At 41.4% G+C, this 17,377-nt stretch overlaps 1 protein-coding gene across 4 annotated transcripts in view; it reads right to left on the reverse strand.

Annotated features, from left to right (window-relative positions):
- EPHA4 (EPH receptor A4) overlaps nt 1-17,377 on the reverse strand; it is a 167,690-nt gene that overhangs the window by 65,399 nt on the left and 84,914 nt on the right. For all 4 annotated transcript variants that reach the window (XR_007517971.1, XM_049888303.1, XM_049888304.1 and 1 more), the window contains exon 5: nt 10,586-10,924. Coding sequence is in view for 3 of the 4 variants with exons in the window: in XM_049888303.1 (XP_049744260.1) it covers nt 10,586-10,924 (339 nt within the window). In the remaining variant the exon portion in view is untranslated. The remainder of the gene's footprint in view (nt 1-10,585; nt 10,925-17,377) is intronic.

Consider the following 17,377-nt stretch of genomic DNA (forward strand, 5'->3'; position numbering starts at 1 on the left):
AAAAAATGTTTAAAGACATCAGTAAAGGGTTAATGGAAGCTCTGAAAAAAGTTTCTCTGGATCTTTTTACCGATGCTCAATTGCAAATTGGACTCTAGAGTCTCTTCTGGCTACTCGGAAGAGGTAATTAATTTAGCCAGTTGGAGTAACAACTACATAATTTAGAAACCCATCTAAAACCTTTGCTAACCCTCTACTGTTCATTTCTCATTGCGGCCAGGCAGTGATTTTTTTCAATCTTCCCATGGCTTCACCAAAATGTATGCAAGCTGGTACTGATGTTCAGTGTAACTAGCACAACACTGAAAAATGAGAAACGAATCAGGATTAGACAGTCAAGAGTTCAAAGTGAATGCTGGTGAATGGATTTCTCGTCTCACAAATTCATGTAGGTGTATACACCTTCTCCCTCCCTTATCGACATAGTTAGGTTCCAAAGACCAGGTCATTACGCAAAGATCCACATTACGCAAAAATGGAGGATGACCACATCAGATCACAAAATGGAGGAGGACTACATCATTACATAACTGCCAAACCACTGAGAATCATGGCCCAGCCAAGCTGACGCATAACCTTAACCATCACAGCCAGCATTACTCTTGCCTCGCATCTTGGCATTCTTGTGCAAAATAGTCGGATGGTAGACTTTTTACTATTGTCGTAAAAGCGAAACGTTGGATAACAAGATAGTCGATGAGTGAGGAGAAGGTGTATTTATGTAAGAGTGAAAGAAAAGGAGTCAGGAAAAATAGCGTTCTCAGCTCTGGTGTATAAATAAAACCTTCATTTTCTTAGAGTGAAATATTCACATCTTATTAAAAAACAAAACAGAAAAGCAACTCAACTTTGACTTTATGTGTGGTAATTACCACTAGGCTGTACAGCCATACGATTTCTTCATGCTGCTCACTCAACCTCGAAGCTGGGTAATTTAGTAGGTTCTTTTGGAAGGCTTTTATTTTTTTCTCCTCACCAGGACTTGGAGCTTCCATCCTGAATACAAATTCACAGACCTTGATGGCACATATAAGAGGCTGCACCACAGCATATCTACTGGTTTATTTTATTTTTAATTATGATCATAATTAGTGAGCATGCTTAATAATTATAGTGGTGGCAACAACATTTCATAGAAAATAAATTCTTTTTGGTATAAAGTTAGAATCAAGAGACTTGTCTTTCCTTAAAGAAAAAAAAAATTATACTGCGTGTTTTTTAAATGTACATTTAAAAAACACGCAGTATAATTTTTTTTAGACCAGAAGCCCATGGAACAGCATCAGAGCTGTTAATGAGAAAACCACAGCCTGGCCCCTCTGAAGCCCATTGTGTGCTTTCTTGGACCTCTAATTACCCAGACACAGAAAGGACTCTTCATCGAGTTACCACTTTTGGAGGTCCTAACTACTACATAAAAGGAGCCCTAGTGGCACAGCAGTTAAGCACTAGGCTGCTAACCTAAAGGCTGGTGGTTTCAAACCCACCCAGCAGCTCAGGCAAAGATTAAAGCACAGAAAACCCAATGGAGCAGTTCTGTCACATGGGATCACTATGAGTTGAAATTGACTCAATGGCACCTAACAACAACCACTACATAGGAGTACCTCGGTGGTGCAAACAGTTAAGCGCTCAACTACTACCCAGAAGGTCGGCAGTTCAAACCCACCCAGAGGCACCTCAGAAGACAGGCCTGGCAATCTGCTTGCAAAAGGTCACAGCCTTGAAAACACCACGGGAGCAATTCTACTCTACACACATGGGGTCACCATGAGTTGGAATCAACGCAGCAGCAGCTAACAAGCACCACCACTTCCTAATAACAGAGGACGAGCAAACAACCTCAGCACGATGTCTTAATGGAATTGCTTCACAATTTGAAGAATTTTTAAATGTGTCTTCAGAAGCATTTGCTTTATACATCTCACTACTAAGAATTACAGCTGCTAACCAAAAGGTTGGGAATTTGAATCCACCAGGCACTTCTTGGAAAGTCTATGGGGCGGTTCTGCTCGGTCCTATAGGGTCCCTATGAGTCAGAGTAGACTCGACGGCAACGGACTTGGGTTTTTTTTTTTTTGTTTTGGTTCCTTGCTTTTTTTGCTGAAATTCTTAGGGGTAAGATAAAACAACATGATTTATGTAAGATCAAAGGCAAACAAGAACCCTTCTTGGTGAGAGGACCATGCAAAAGAGTACAACATACGATTTCTTAAAAGGAAAATTGCTGCCAGCATCCAGGAACTATATGACAACATTAAGAACGCACACTTTAACGAGAACCAGAACACAGCCTCAACAGAGTTCAGCATGTTCCACATTATACATTTAGGCCTGAGTGTCATTTGGAAAAGATTTGTGATACGGCAAAATCTGCGAAAGCCAAACCTTGTGTAAGGCAGAAAGCTGTCAGAGAAGGAAAACTCAAATATTTTCCACTAATAGAGAGCGATGGACACATGATAAGATTGCATCCTATCAAAGGTAGAAAACTGTGAAACCTGAAAAGGCCGTCTTGTAGAGTTCCAGCTCTCACAGGTTTTACTGTACAGCCATGTGTCGCTTAACGCCCATGATACATTTGGTGAAATAGGACTTTATGTCATTTGGATGTTCTAGCCACCGGATGTTCTACGAGCACTATATTATATACTCAGCAAAGCTATGTCCCATTCTCTGATCAGGATTTCTGAACTCTATCATAACCCGGTGGGATCACAGACATATATGTGGTCAGACATTGCCCAAGTGGACGTTATGTGGTACATGACTGTATATGAAAGCAAAGTCACGTTTGAAATCCTAATTATTTTAGTTAAATTTTGTTTACATAGTCAAAACCTCTGAAATAGGTGTTTTGCCAAATATAAAAATTGCTGCAAATGTGAGATTAATCTAAGTTTTAATCCACATCATTTGTTGGAGCAGCTTCCAACAAAGGACATCAGCATTTCAACATCTGCTGTAGCTTTATGCAAACAACATGCACCTTCTGCATTTGTTTGCAAACCCATGCCCCCTCATAAGGTATTTTCATAAGCATATTATGCTATTTTTTTTTTTTTTTAACAGCAACATGTAAAAAACAATTGGCATAGCGAAGCTTATGAAAATACCTTGTGGTGGGAGGGAGCAGTTAGTAAACAAACATAGAAGGCAAGTGTTATTGAAGTAAAAACATGGTACTTAATTTCCTTTCTGACTGGTCTCCTTTCTTGATTTAATACTCCTGAGCAAGGGTTGGCCGACTTTTCTGTAAAAAAGCAAGATAGTTAATATGTTTGGATTTGGGGTTCATTCATTCTCTGCTGTAGCTAAGAAGCTTCGCCGTTGTTGAGAAAACGGCCCTAGACAATACGTAAATGAATGACTATGGCTACGTCCCAATAAAACGTTATTTATGGATGCTGAAATTTGAATTTTATATAATTTCCAAATGTCACAAAATATTCTTCTTTTGATTATTTTCAAACATTTAGAAATGTGAAAACCATTCTTAGCAAGCTGTATAAAAACAGGTTGGGGACCAGATTTGGCTGGTGGACCATAGTTTGCCAACCCCTTCTCTAGGACAGTAAAAGAAGACAGGCATTTGTACCTTAAAAATATCAATGGACCTTTTTTTTTTCTTCTCCTCCTTTTCAAGAATACATAAAAGCCTTGGTCCGGATCAAATCTCATCTGAGTTTAGTATTCCACCGACCAGTTAAATTAGTTACACTAGTTGCCTTGGAGTTAATTCCAAATCATGGTGACCCCATGTGTATCACAGTAGAACATTCTCTATAAGGTTTTCACTGGCTGATTTTTCAAAAGAAGACTGCCAGGGCTTTCTTCTGCGGTGCCTCTAGGTAGACTCGAACTTCCAACTTTTCAGTTAGCAGCTGAGTGTGTTAACCATTCACACCATCCAGGGTCTTCAGCATTCCATTACAATTCCCAAAATCCCCAGCTCTGTGCTTTCTGCTTGTTGCTTTGATCTGAATCACGTTCAGGACCACTCTAGAACTGCCTCTCGTGCTTAACTATTGGCCAGAACCACTCGTTATGATGATCTTGTGTTTCAGTGCCCTTCATATTGGGCCCAACTAGCTTTCCCAATATCTCTTGTTTCTTCCTGTCTCTTTCTAATCTTAGGCGTAAAAGTCCCCTTATCTAATAACTTCAAAGCAGATTTCTATATATTGCAGCTAAAGTAGTTTGCCTAGGTCCTTTCCAAAGCTCTGTTGCTAATTTGATATTCTGGAGGGCTTTTTGCTTCTTTCTTTTTAATATGACACCAAAAAATATATAAGCTCTGGCTCCACCTTGCCTACAGCACATTACCTATCTCAATTGCTCTAAGATTTTCCCCTTTCTCCCACCATCTCCCTGAAACTTTTGTCTTATTCTCTGGAAGACAGGTAGCAATTATACCCAGTGGGGCTGAGAATTCCCACTGTTATCCATTATCGCACTCAAATAACATAATATGTCTAATTAAAAGATGGCAGAGAGAGGGAGAATGGGAACTTATCAGTTGAGTAATAAAAGGCAGTGTGCCTCTTATGCTTAGTTATTTTCTTTTCTCTACTCATTATTTTGGCTTTATTAAATTTATCACTGACTGACAAAGAGAGTTAACCAGTTTGTTTTTATTGTAAGTAAATGCATTCATAACGAACAGGTACTCAATATCTACTACGTGGTATACAGCAGCATTACCATACGTGCAATGCTACTTTATTGTCAGGGTGGTATTTTCTCGGCATTTTCTTAATTGCCTAATCTCAGAGAATAGTACCAGTCTGACAAGCAGCACAGTTCACCTCATGGCCAAACAACTGGGAGAAGATACACAAGAGGCCCCAAAAGGGCTTTTGTAACTTTCTACCCAGACAACAGTGATGGGGGCCTTCTACTCCAGCCACAGAGCAGTCCAACTGCAGGATCATGAAACCTCTGCATGTGTGTTGAGCCACAAGCTGGTCCCGGCAAAGTCATAAAGTCTGTTTTTCAAATAAACCAAACACTAAAGCAGAGTTGCTCAACTTTGGGACTGTAGACATTTGGGGCCAGATGATTCTTTGCTGTGGGGTCTGTTCTGTGCATTGTAGCATGTTGAGCAGCGTCCCTGGCCTTCTACCCACTAGATGCCAGTAGTACCACTCCCCAGCTGCGACAACTGAAAACGTCTTCAGACATTGTCAAGTTTGCCCCGGGGAGAGCAGGGGTGTGGGCAAAATCACCCTGTGGAGAACACTGCACTAGAGGTACAGCTAGCTCAACGTTCTGCTCTTCAAAGTAAATACATTGGCAGGATGGGTGGTTGGGCAAGTAGACGGGGCACAGGAGTCAGGTGCATACTGCTGAAGCATTCTTGGATTTTTGCTCCCATTCTTGGAACTGCCTTCAAAGCCAGTGTCTGAGTCCCATAAGGAAAATAAGCCCCACTCCTCCACACTCATAGCTATATGCTTGGAGTCACAGAATTTAAGAATCGAAAACACTCATTGCCATTCAGTTGATTCCAACTCATAGCAACCCTGTAGGACAGAGCAGAACTGCCTCACAGGGTTTCCAAGGAGTGGCTGGTGGATTTGAACTGCTGACCTTTTGGTTAGCAGCCAAGCTCTTAACCATTGCACCACCAGGGCTTTAAAAAGGTTCAAATAATTAAGTACCCATTAAATATTTGAATTTTTACAAACTCAGAGTGTTAAGGATGTGGGTTTGTCACTCAGACACTACGCCTGCTATTTCATTGTAACATATCTAGAAAGGTGTCACATGCAAAATAAAAATAAAAACATGGCTGGGGTGAATTCGAGGTTTGTGGAGGCCACCACCCACAGGGTTTTGTAATTATTTAAAACAAACACACACACATACGGTATGGTCTAGCCCCAAAGCTGGAAGACCTGGCATGAGGGTTTGGGGAAATACATGACAAAAAACGATTCAGTGATATTAAGATCTTCTATTGCCTACTATCAAGAAGCCCTGGTGATGCAGTGGTTAAGTGCTCAGCTGCTAACCAAGGGTCAGAGGTTTAAACCCATCAGCTGCTCCGTGGGAGAAAGATGTGGCAGTCTGCTTCCATAAAGATTTACAGCCTTGGAAACCCTATGGAGCTGTTCTACCCTGTCCTGTAGGGTCACTATTAGTCGGAAGTGGCTTGGGGACAATGGGTTCGGATGGGTTTTTTCTTAGCTGCCACTGTGGCATTTTTAGCAAAAATGTTCAATGTTCCGATGCTTGGCTGGGAAAACTTTATTTCATGTACACAGCTTTTCTCTCCTAGCGACACATCCTGTATTCATTTGCCTGATTTGGTCCACTTAAGTAAAAGTAAACTGAAGGAAAGCCATCTAGAAAACAAATCACCCAGCAGTTGGCTTGTCCATTTTTCATAAACCTCAGAACCATCTTCTCCTGAACAGACAGAACAATTGCTAGGGGATGGAAGATGGAGGAAGGGAAATGAGTTTTCAAGAAGACTCATTTTGTTCCTTTTGGAGTGTAATACAGGGATGTTAACTGTAGGGGGACCTCCATTCTCCTTGTCTCAAGTTTTCCATAGTGAGACTTCAGCTGGAGTAGTACTCCCGGACTGTCACCCTCTTCCCACTTCTCTTTCACGGCTCCTGGCCTGGGTGGTTGGGGTGACACCTCACTAGGGAATTTAGGAGGAATTCCTGGGTGGTGTATACGGTTAACATGCTCAGCTGATAACTGAAAGGTTGGAGGTTCAAGTCCACCCAGAGGTGGTCACAGCCATGAAAACTCTAATGAGCACCATTTTATTCTAATATATGTAGGCTCACTGTGAGTCAGAATCGACTCAAAGGCAAAGGTTTGGTTGTACTCTGCCCTCAGCTCCACTGCCTCTTCTCTCTCGGACCTGCCTAGAACTGCCTTGGCAGAGCGTTCATTTGGGCTGCTTCTGATTGTCCATTTTGGCAACCTTACCAAGGCAGGCTTTGCCCTTGCAGGGAGCTTGTAGTCAGCCAGTTGGGCTGTAAGTGGCAAATGTCACCAAGGCAAGTCCTTTTGGCCACAGATAAAAAGCTCTTCTAATTAGTTAATCAGCAATAAAGCTGACAATGTGATTTCCCTTTATCTTGTCTTAGGTGTCAGTTGGTTTTTGATCTCAGGAAGGGAGAAGAAGGCTGTTATACATTAGCCCCTTAAAATCCCAACTGTAAAATTTGGGTTAGAATGGTTTAAACAGCAATGTGAGATCACCAGCCTATTCACACCACATTTTACAATTAAATGACCAGAAGGGTGGCTTCTAACTCATGACAACCCCATGTGTCAAAGTAAAACTGTATTCTAGAGGATTTTCAATAGTTGATTTTCCAGAAATAGATTACCAGGTCTTTCTTGAGAGGTGCCTCTGGGTAGAATTGAGCCACCAGCCTTTTGGTTAGCAGCTGAACACGTTAACCATTTGTACCACCCAGGGACTCCCAAATGACCAAAGCCCAGTTAAATCTACATCTGTGCCCAGATACTCACAAAGCGGAGAATACCAAGCCAAACGAAAGAATGCCATTAATTATCTAGCGGAGCCCTGGTGGTGCAATGGTTAAGTGCCCAGCTGCTAATGGAAAGGTTGGTGGTCCGAACCCACCAGCAGCTACACAGGAGAAAAGACCTAGCCATCTGCTCTCGTAAAGATTTCAGTCTAGGAAACCCTATGGGGCAGTTCTACTCTGTCATGCAGGATTGCTATGAGTTAGAATCAACCCAACGGCACACAAGAACCACAACATTAATTATCCAATCCTTTTAAAGGAAAGCAACTTTCTGCTTTAGGAACAGGGTTCTACCTGGCTTCTAGTACTGGCTTTGACATTAACTTCAGTGGGTCACTTCACCCTCATGGAACTTTTCCTCATCTGTTCCTCAAAGGTCGTGATGATAGGACCAGGAATTCCAGGCTTTTTTTTTTTTTTTTTTTTTAAAGCAGGTTACTAATGATAGAAAGGACCCTGGAAAAATAGCAAGGATGGAGAGCCACTAAACTTTGTGGCCTCCAGATGTTAAATGCTAACATTCATGAATTCTACATATTCCTTATAGAGTGAGGCATCATTGCCTACAGAGGTCCTGAAGGAATTTAATTTAATGAAATGATAGGAACAACTGCAATTAGAATATAATTGTGCATGTGTAAATATACTTAGGGGAGCTTTGATGAAGCCTACGGTGGCTACATTCACCCATAATTTTGGCCTACATTATTAATTTGCGCGACTATGAAGAAAGAGTTGGTTAATCAAAGATAAACTATCCCAATGACTTTGAATTAGCGGACTCCGAATTACTGTAGGATAAATGAGGCAGTGCTGGGCACATCCACAATTCCCTGCTAAACGAAAGCTTTCTGGCTGGCCACATAGGAGGTCTCTTTGTTGAAAGATTTATTTTTAATTTTGAACAGCTTCCCAGCATTACCCTTCACGAAAATTAAAATAAGGGGCTGGAATTTTATCCTATTCAGCAAAGCTCCTGGCTGTACTGCTCACCAAGGCAGAGAAAACCTCATTGTGTCAGAAGATTTCCCTGTCCACCTTTCTCCTAGATCTAAAACAATTATACCTACAGTTTTAATAAAAGTAACTTTTTTTCCCCCTCTCTAGTAGGAGTAATGTTTTTGCACATTTTCTTCTTTGGGCAGATTTTTAGCCTGTCTTTTTTGTGCTCTTTGGACCTTTTGGCCTGGTGGAGCTTGACATAATCCCTTCCTTGGCTTGAATCCTTAAGTATACTGAGAGTCACGGAAGTCTCCCCCCAAAATCGATGGGAGCCAATCCTGTCCTCAGTAAGTTTCTGAGAAGCTTTTCCCTGCCAAAGAGAATGACTTCACCTTGTATAGCAGAGGTTTCAAAAGGTCCAATCCTAGTTTTAGTTTAGTTAAGGACATGAAGTCATGATGTGTTTGAGGATAGCCGAAAAGGTACATTACTAGGGCTGAACATGAAGAATATTGACTGTGTCAGAAGCCCGATGCTCCAGGGAGTCCAGAGGCCACTCTGCACAGCTCTAGCTCCTTCTAACTCAGACACCCCAGTGGCACCAATGCATGTTACCAGGATCTGTGCAATCATTTCCATTGCGTTCTCCCAAGTGAAAACAAAAAGTTGACAATCACAAAGTTGACAACCACTGAGTACTTGTGCTGCTATTAACAACTCCGAAATCATCCTATTCTTTGTAGAAAAATAAAACTAATTACCACTAATGTTGTTTACACTGAAAAATGCAGAACTAAAAGACAAAAGCACAACCAGATAATTTGTTTACATCACATGTTTAAAAAGACCGCTCATTTGAAGAGCTGAAGCTACCTTCCAGGAAGATCTGCCATTCCCACCACAGTCCAAAACCTTCCCTAAGCCTTAACTTTTTATTTATTCTAGATAGTTCAGGGAAAAGTGGAAAAGTGATGGCTGTAGACTGCGACACTGGAATACTCTCCTCTCTACAATCAATTAATACAGATATTTCACTTAACTATTGAGTGCACTTACTGAAACACTCATTTAAGAGAAAAGTACAGTAAGAGGTGATAGAATTGTTGGCAATTTACAATCTTTTTCCAGTGTTGTTTGTTATTCTTAAGAGCCTCACAAAACGATAAACCACGGTCCTTTCTTCTGGCTCTTCTTGTAACTCTCCAGAAGTAATGGGGGTTGGCAGCGTAAAACACACTGGTGGAAATACAGAATGGAAAATTGGCCAAAGTATGGCAACTCTGTCAGGGCAAGAAATGGGAATGAGCGGGTCAGGAGCCACATGCTGATTTGTACTTTGAAATCTCTGACCTTCAAGATTTTGTAACACATCTGCAATTGACTCAACAAAAACACTTTATGTACAGAAAATGTTTTGTAGTCATCTAAAGGAGAAGATTTTTTTTTAAAGGAGAAGAAGGCAGGCATGCGGGATAATGAGCAGGCTCGCCCTCTGGGGGTGTCAGTCATAAATCCTACTGTTAAAGTGGGTGCAGAACTAGTATCCATTTCAAAGCAAACCTTGTCACTCACAAAGATAAATGTGTCCACGGAAACCATTTATTGTTCACCGGTTTACATGGTAACTCTAGTACAGGTCCATGTAGGTGATTTTTAAAATTTTAAATTAAAAAGGACTAGCAAAACTATAGCTGCTGAGGCTTTTGTTGGAAAGACAACGTGCTCTGTATTGGTCAAAATCCATTTTATAATACCAGATACTTTGCAAATGCTCTGAAGTCAACCATGGACCTTGCGATTCAAATGGTTGATGGGAATCCCATATAAGAAAAGTCCAATATGGACAGCTCACTAAACTGTGATCTTTCAACCACAGTCTTATTCTTCATTGTCCCCATACCACTTAGTACAGGGCGTGCTATGAAGTTGGCATCCAAAAAACATCTGCTGAATAAATAAACATCCCTCTATGTATCTCTTATAACACAGTTCAAAGATTTACAATTAGGTCCATGTGGTTCTACTTCAGCAGTAGAACTTCAATATCACCCAGAGGCATCATGATAATTCCTTCCTCTCAAGACATTGAGATCACAGAATAAAGTAGATCTGATGCCTACCTGCTTGGTTGGTTGTCACGGTGACGGAAACTGATTGATCGGGGCTAGGGTTATACTTGGACACTCCATTCACCGCCCAGATTTCAAATGTGTAGTTGGTATGAGCTAGGAGGTCAGTGATGGAGACTTTGGTGGTCTTCAGGCCATTCTGCTGTGGGGTAAAATGGACACCACTCCCGCAGGGTCGGCACTTGCTGGGATCACCAGCTCCACATTTCTTGCAGACCACATTGTAGGAAACGTCCTGGCGGCCCCCTGTGTTCTGAGGACTGCTCCATTCCAAGTTCACCGATGTCTCATTGACATTTGAAATCAAGTTGAGAGGAGCAGATGGTGGACCTGGAGAAACAAAAATACACCATCACACCAAGAAGTGAAAATATCCTCTCAGAACCTCTCAGAGCTTAGAGTATTCTCTACGGCTACAGGAAGTAAAGTGGGCCCGTTTGGCAAAGAAACTAAATAGCAAATCATGCCAGTAGAAAGATCTTTAAAAAGAACAATATGTTAGAAGGTTGTACGTGTAAATGTCATTCTGATTCCTGTACAAACAAATCTAGCATCAACTGCTGCTCTGAGATGTGAAGCAATCTTACATCAAACGGGCTCCAAGCCCAGGCTTCCCCTTTGAAGTATGAAGAAACTATTATAACTTATCTAGTCTCAATCTTATCTTCTGAAAAAGGGGTATAAGAATGTGATTCTAGTTCCCAGGCCTGTTGTGAGACTCCAGCAAATTAATACTGACACATCACTTCTGAAGACAAACGATGATTCCTAAGTACAGCATGTCATCAATATGAAATAAAAGTAACAGAATCATAGATTTTTTTTATAGATACACCTCTGCGTGGCAGTTGAAGGTTAAGCTGCTTATGGGGAACTGGTAGGAACTGGTTTAACCTGGTTGCAGAGATGGTGCAGATAGGGCTGCTGAGAGATCTCAGTGCTAGGTGGGGACTGTTCAAGGCTCCCAGGCCCCTCCTTCCATCCTTCAATTGACCAGGGCTGCACCAGGCAGGTGCTCATTCCCACCAATATCAAAGAGTTTCAGAAATATGAAAAGTGGCAGTTGTTGTTTTAAAACAGAACTAACTGATCACTAAGAACTTACTTGTTGGTTCTATTTTTAAAAAGATAACAAGATCATGAAGCCATGAGGAACTCCCTTGCTTCTTGGTGTATATCATTTTCTTTATTTTTTTGTCATGCTTTTAGTGAAATTTCACAGTTCTAGTTTCTCATACAAAAATGTATACACACATTGTTAAGTGAGTCTAGTTGCTCTCCCTGTAATGTGACAGCACACTCCTTTTCCACCCAGATTTCCCATGTCCGTTCAACCAACTCTGGTCCCTTTCTGCCTTCTCAACTCGCCTCTGGATGGAAACACCCATTGAATCTCGTGTATCTATTTGAGCTAAGAAATACACTCTTCATGGGTATCATTTTATGTCTTATAGTCTAGTCTAATCTTTGTCTGAAGAGTTGACTTCTGGAATGGTTTTAGTTTTGGGCTAACAGAGTCCAGGGGCCATGTCTTCTGGGGTCCCTCCAGTCTCAACCAGACCATTAAGTCTGGTCTTTTAACTAGAATTTGAGTTCTGTACCCTACTTTTCTCCTGCTCTGTCAGGGACTTTCTGTTGTGTTCCCTGTCAGGGCAGTCATTGGTGGCAGCCGGGCATCATCTAGTTCTTCTGATCTCAGGCTGATGGAGTCTCTGGTTTATGTGGCCCTTTCTGTCTCAAGGGCTCATATTTTCCTCGTGTCTTTGGTTTTCTTCATTCTCCTTCGCCCCAGGTGGGTTGGGACTAATTGATGCATCTTAGATGGTCGCGTGGTAGCTTTTAAGAGCCCAGATGCCACCCACCAAATGTACATTATTCTTTAAATGCCAAGAAGTTGTCACACAAACTGCCTTCAAATAGAATCATGGTGAGTGAAAAGAGAGGGAATATTCTTGGCCTGGGCTAGTTCCAAAGGTTTAAAAACACCTGCCATATTGTAATGAAAAATATTTACTCCATGTGAGAGTTGGAAGGCTTATTCTTTCTTTCCCATTTCTGGTCTTCCAAGAGAAGAGCCAAAATAAGTTTTAATTGAAAATTTGAAATTTCTTGCTTACCATATCCGTACTACTACTAACATATTTGGAATGGCTACTTTGAGGGAAATTTGTTCATGTTCCTCAGGCAAAGGAAATTAACTAGGGCCTACATGAACTTGGGAGAAGAATGACCTAGTCAACTACTATGGAATCTACTCTTCCAAGGTAGCCATTGAGAGAGAATTGAAAGAGGTAACCTACAAATAAGGATCATATTCAATATTTACTACTCAGCCCATGGTAAGGAATGGTGAAAGAATTTTGATGGTAACATTTAGGAAAGGTGATTCATTCTCCCTTTCTCTTTACACAGCTTAGCTGAAGATTTTATTTTAACAAGGCAAGCAGGACCTCCCAATCTACCCTTGGGACTAACTTATCAAAACCCTCTCAGTGTTAAAATCAGCTCCCTATCTTATGAACCTAAAAGGAAGGAAGCATTGTAAAATTTGTGTTAAAAGATTACCCCACAGAAGCTCCCAGAAAGAAACTACAATTCCTTTTTCATTTAGATTCCAAATTTGTGTCCATGGTCCTTAGCTAGAATATAATAAGGACAAATAAATAGTTTTTGAATAAATGAATGCTGTTATTTAAAATCACTGACTCTAAGAGCCAAACCCACTAAAACCCACTGCCGTCGAGTCGATTCTGACTCATAGCGACCCGATAGGACAGAGTAGAACTGCCCCATAGAGTTTCTAAGGAGCGCCTGGTGGATTCAAACTGCTGACCTTTTGGTTAGCAGCTGTAGCACTTAACCACTACACCACCAGGGTTTCCTCTAAGAGCCAAGGGGATATTAAAGGTTATCCAGTTAAACATTCCCATTTTAAAGATGAGGAAAGTGAGATTCAAGAAGTGGATATGAAAGCTCATGCAACCTAAATAGTGACAGAACCCAACTAAAACCTAAAAGTACTCACTGAACCGTACATGTGAAGAATGTTGAAAAGGCAAATGATTTACATATATGACCACAATAAAAATAGTTAATTAAATGTGCGATGCAATGAATCGCTTTTATACAGCCTTTCTCACCACGGTCTCGAGACTCTTACAAAAGGATTGGGCAGGTCTATGCAAATAAGGTGCTTGTGGCCCACCAAGGAGACTGGACAGCCTAAGAATGTAAATAAGGTACATGGAACCCCTGTGGGGGGGGGGGGGTGGGACCACGCAAATAAGGTATATGGAACCCTAACAAGGAGATTTGTCAGTTTTGTTATCCCGCTAGGCATAAAATGAGCCATTCCCAGAGGCAGACCAGGGTAACCTCACTACCACCAAGAAGAGATGGGAGCAGAGTGCATCCTTTGAACCTCGGGTCTCTGTACGGAGAACCTCCTAGACCCAGGAGACAGACAGAGCCAGCTGTAACACCAGGGATGGCGCGAGATGGCAAGAAATGGTAGCAGCCAAACCAGAAACGGGTGCAAAATGGAGCAGTGGGCCTCTCAGCCCATGGAGTGAGGGCGTTACAGTGGGTGTGCCAACCACAGAGGGAGAGAGCTAAGTGCCTGCCAGCAGGAGGCTTCCTGGAAGAGAGGGGTGCCCTCGGGCACTTATTGGTGGAGTTCAGAGAGAGGCCTGCCTCTGGGCAAAGCTGGGAAAAGCCTGTCTTGATCAAAGAACTGTATCCTGAGTGTTCCTGATTCTGAATTGTAACCTGCTACTTCCTAATAAACCCCGTAACTTTGAGTATGGCCTGTGAGTTCTGTGTGGCCACTGCAACGAATTATCAAACCCAGCAGAGAAGTAGAGTGTCCTGGGAGGGATGAAGAATAGAGAAGGTTGAAGAGCGGAGGTGTGCTTGACCCCCACCTCATGGGAATCAGCCTCGAGCTGTTGATCTTCATTCTCCTTCCCCTTGGTGAAGGTCAGATGCCCCAGCCATGCCATTTTTACAAATTAGTTAATTAATTCATCACCAACCAAAAAAAGTACTGACTCTCATTCCGGGGTATTTCCACCCTACCAGGTGACCCCCCACTAGAGATATAAATAACAAACAAACAAAAAAAGTTTTAATCAAAGCTTGCTCAGGCCTTTGATTTGAAATGTAAAGGTAGGAAAAGGAAATACAAATCCTTAGCCCTATTCAGATTATGCAGGTGCTTGATGTTATAGTGAAATCCATAACTAGCCTGCAGCTCAAAGCTGACCATGGCTTGGTTTCTAAAATGGGTCAGCCACTGGTTCTTATTTTCCTGTGACTTCCAGGGTTAACTAAGAGTCACTCTGAAATCCATTAACCTCCTTGCCAAGGTTCTTGGTCTACTTTCACATGGGAAAATGCGACACAATGAATCAAGCACTGCAGAAGCAAAAAGTCAGTAATTAGTATGTAGGACGGGGCATGACAGTGTCTAAACAGAGAAGAAATGGAGCAGAAAACTAAATGGTCACTGGACTTGAGATATAACACTGCCATGTGAAAGAAAAAAAAACACACAAAGATGTTACAGGGTTTCAAAATGGAGAGTTAGAATGAAAACAAGGGCTACCTTGGAACAAGCTGCTTCTTTTGGGCAGTAATTCTTCAAGGAGGCCCTGGGTAGATGCTCAGGGAAGAGAGCGAACTGGATAGATTCAATATTGTCTCCAAGGAACGGTTTGTGAATTCTGCTGTGTATACTTTATGTTTTGCAGCCATAGGGAGTAATGGTTACATGAGCACATAGTCACAGCCCAGAAATTGGATTATGATTAAGTATTGAGCGAGGCATGAGATACGGAAATGTCTACCCAGTATGATCACTGTGTTGCCTGGATAGACCTGGGGAAGGATCCAGGCTTCACAAATTAAAATCGTAATGGTGGTTGCATTGAGTTTGTGGGATTACGGTGTTTCTTTTCTTTTCTTTTTCTTTCTTTAAATTCTTGCCAGTTAAAGATTATATATCAATTGTGTTTCTCATTTATAGGGAGGGGCTATGTCATCCTAAGTTTCTTCTCAAGGCAATGAGAAAAAAGTACAGACTTTAATGGAGCCAAAACCAATCTGGATCCAGCCGGCATACTTAACAGCTACATCTTAAAACAATGATCTGCATAGATCGCTAAAAAGAAAACAGGTGTCCTGAATAACATGAGCTCTTTCTCAATAAATACAAAGCAGGGAAAAAAGAAATAACTCTTCTGTTTATGCAAGTAAGTCGATTCTGACTCACAGCCACCCTATAGGACAGAGTGAAACTGCCCCATAAGGTTTCAAAGGGGCAGCTGGTGGATTTGAACTGCTGACCTTTAAGGTTAGCAGTCAAAATCTTAACCACTCACCACCGGGACACCTTATGTAAGCATAGGGTCTGGACGTTAAGAAATGATTAAATTTTGGACACAGTTATACCTTTTCTAATCAGAAATATGTCCACCTGCAACTAAGTTTCCAATTACACCTGAGATTTATAACAAAGAGAGATAACATGACCACTTCTCTTAATTTTTCCAGCCTTTATATCAGCATCTTATCTACTGATTATACACTGATATCAGGTAACTTGAAGGTCATGGTTAATAGTAAGATTTTATGCTTTTCCAAACTATCCACTACTAGCCTGAAAACAAGACTGGCAGCAAGCCTAATTATGGAATTGCTCCACATTTCAGTCCCTTATTTCTGTGCCTTAACTTTGGTTAAAACATATGATGTTGTCTTGTTAATCAGACACACATTGCATGTCTGTTCTGGTACCCATCTACGTGGGTCCTCAAGAGGAACTGATGTCATTATCATTTCCAGTGTCTACCACGGTTCCTCATTCAGAGCGAGCTCCAGAAATATTTGATGAGTCAATGAATGGATGGAAAGTAGCAAAGTCTTTCCATGCGTCTTATACCCACCTACCTACTGTGTTATTTTAAGCGTGTGAATTAACACAGGCGTCTTCCAGCTAAAGCTGTACTAGTCACGTTTTCACACACAGATTCATCAGCATGACACTCTGTAAGGGGGTATTTCGATGCAGCCAGTTTAATTGAGAGGCATTGGTGGATCTGTGGTAGAATTCTCACCTTCCATGGCAGAGACTTGGGTTGGATTCCCAGCCAATGTACCTCATGTGTGGCCACCACCTGTCAGTGGAGGCTTGCATGTTGCTACGATGATAAACAGATTTCAGGAGAGCTTCCAGACTAAGACAGACTAGGAAGAAAGGCCTGGGGATCTATTTCTGAAAATCAGCCAACAAAAATCCTGTAGATCACAACAGTCTGATCCCCAGCCAGTCATGGGATGGCACAGGACCGAAGAGTGCTATTTTTCCACTTTGCAAGGCAGTTGCCATTAGCCAGGAGCTGACTTGATAGCAACTAACAACAACAGTTTAATTCAAGTCCCTCTTTTCTGGGGCTAGCCTATAGCTGGGAATTTAAAACAGAAGAATGTATCCACTAGAGTTTTTCTTTCTCCACCTAGATTTCAGGTGATGATTTATTCAGTCATGAGGACAGAGAAAACTTTATCTCTGAAGAAAATTAATTTCAACATTTTCAATGATACGCTGGCATTTTCCTTGCTAGCCTTTAGAGAATTACAGTTTTTCTTTTAATTTTACTTTTATCATCAAAAGTAGCACGTTTTAAAATATAAATTATTTAAATACTAAGGTATATTTAAATCACATAAATGTCCTTCCTTTACATTTTTGGTTTTATTCTTTAAATCCTGTGACATTCACAT

Source organism: Elephas maximus, chromosome 6, assembly GCF_024166365.1.
Source record: "Elephas maximus indicus isolate mEleMax1 chromosome 6, mEleMax1 primary haplotype, whole genome shotgun sequence".
NCBI classification, from domain to species: domain Eukaryota; kingdom Metazoa; phylum Chordata; class Mammalia; order Proboscidea; family Elephantidae; genus Elephas; species Elephas maximus.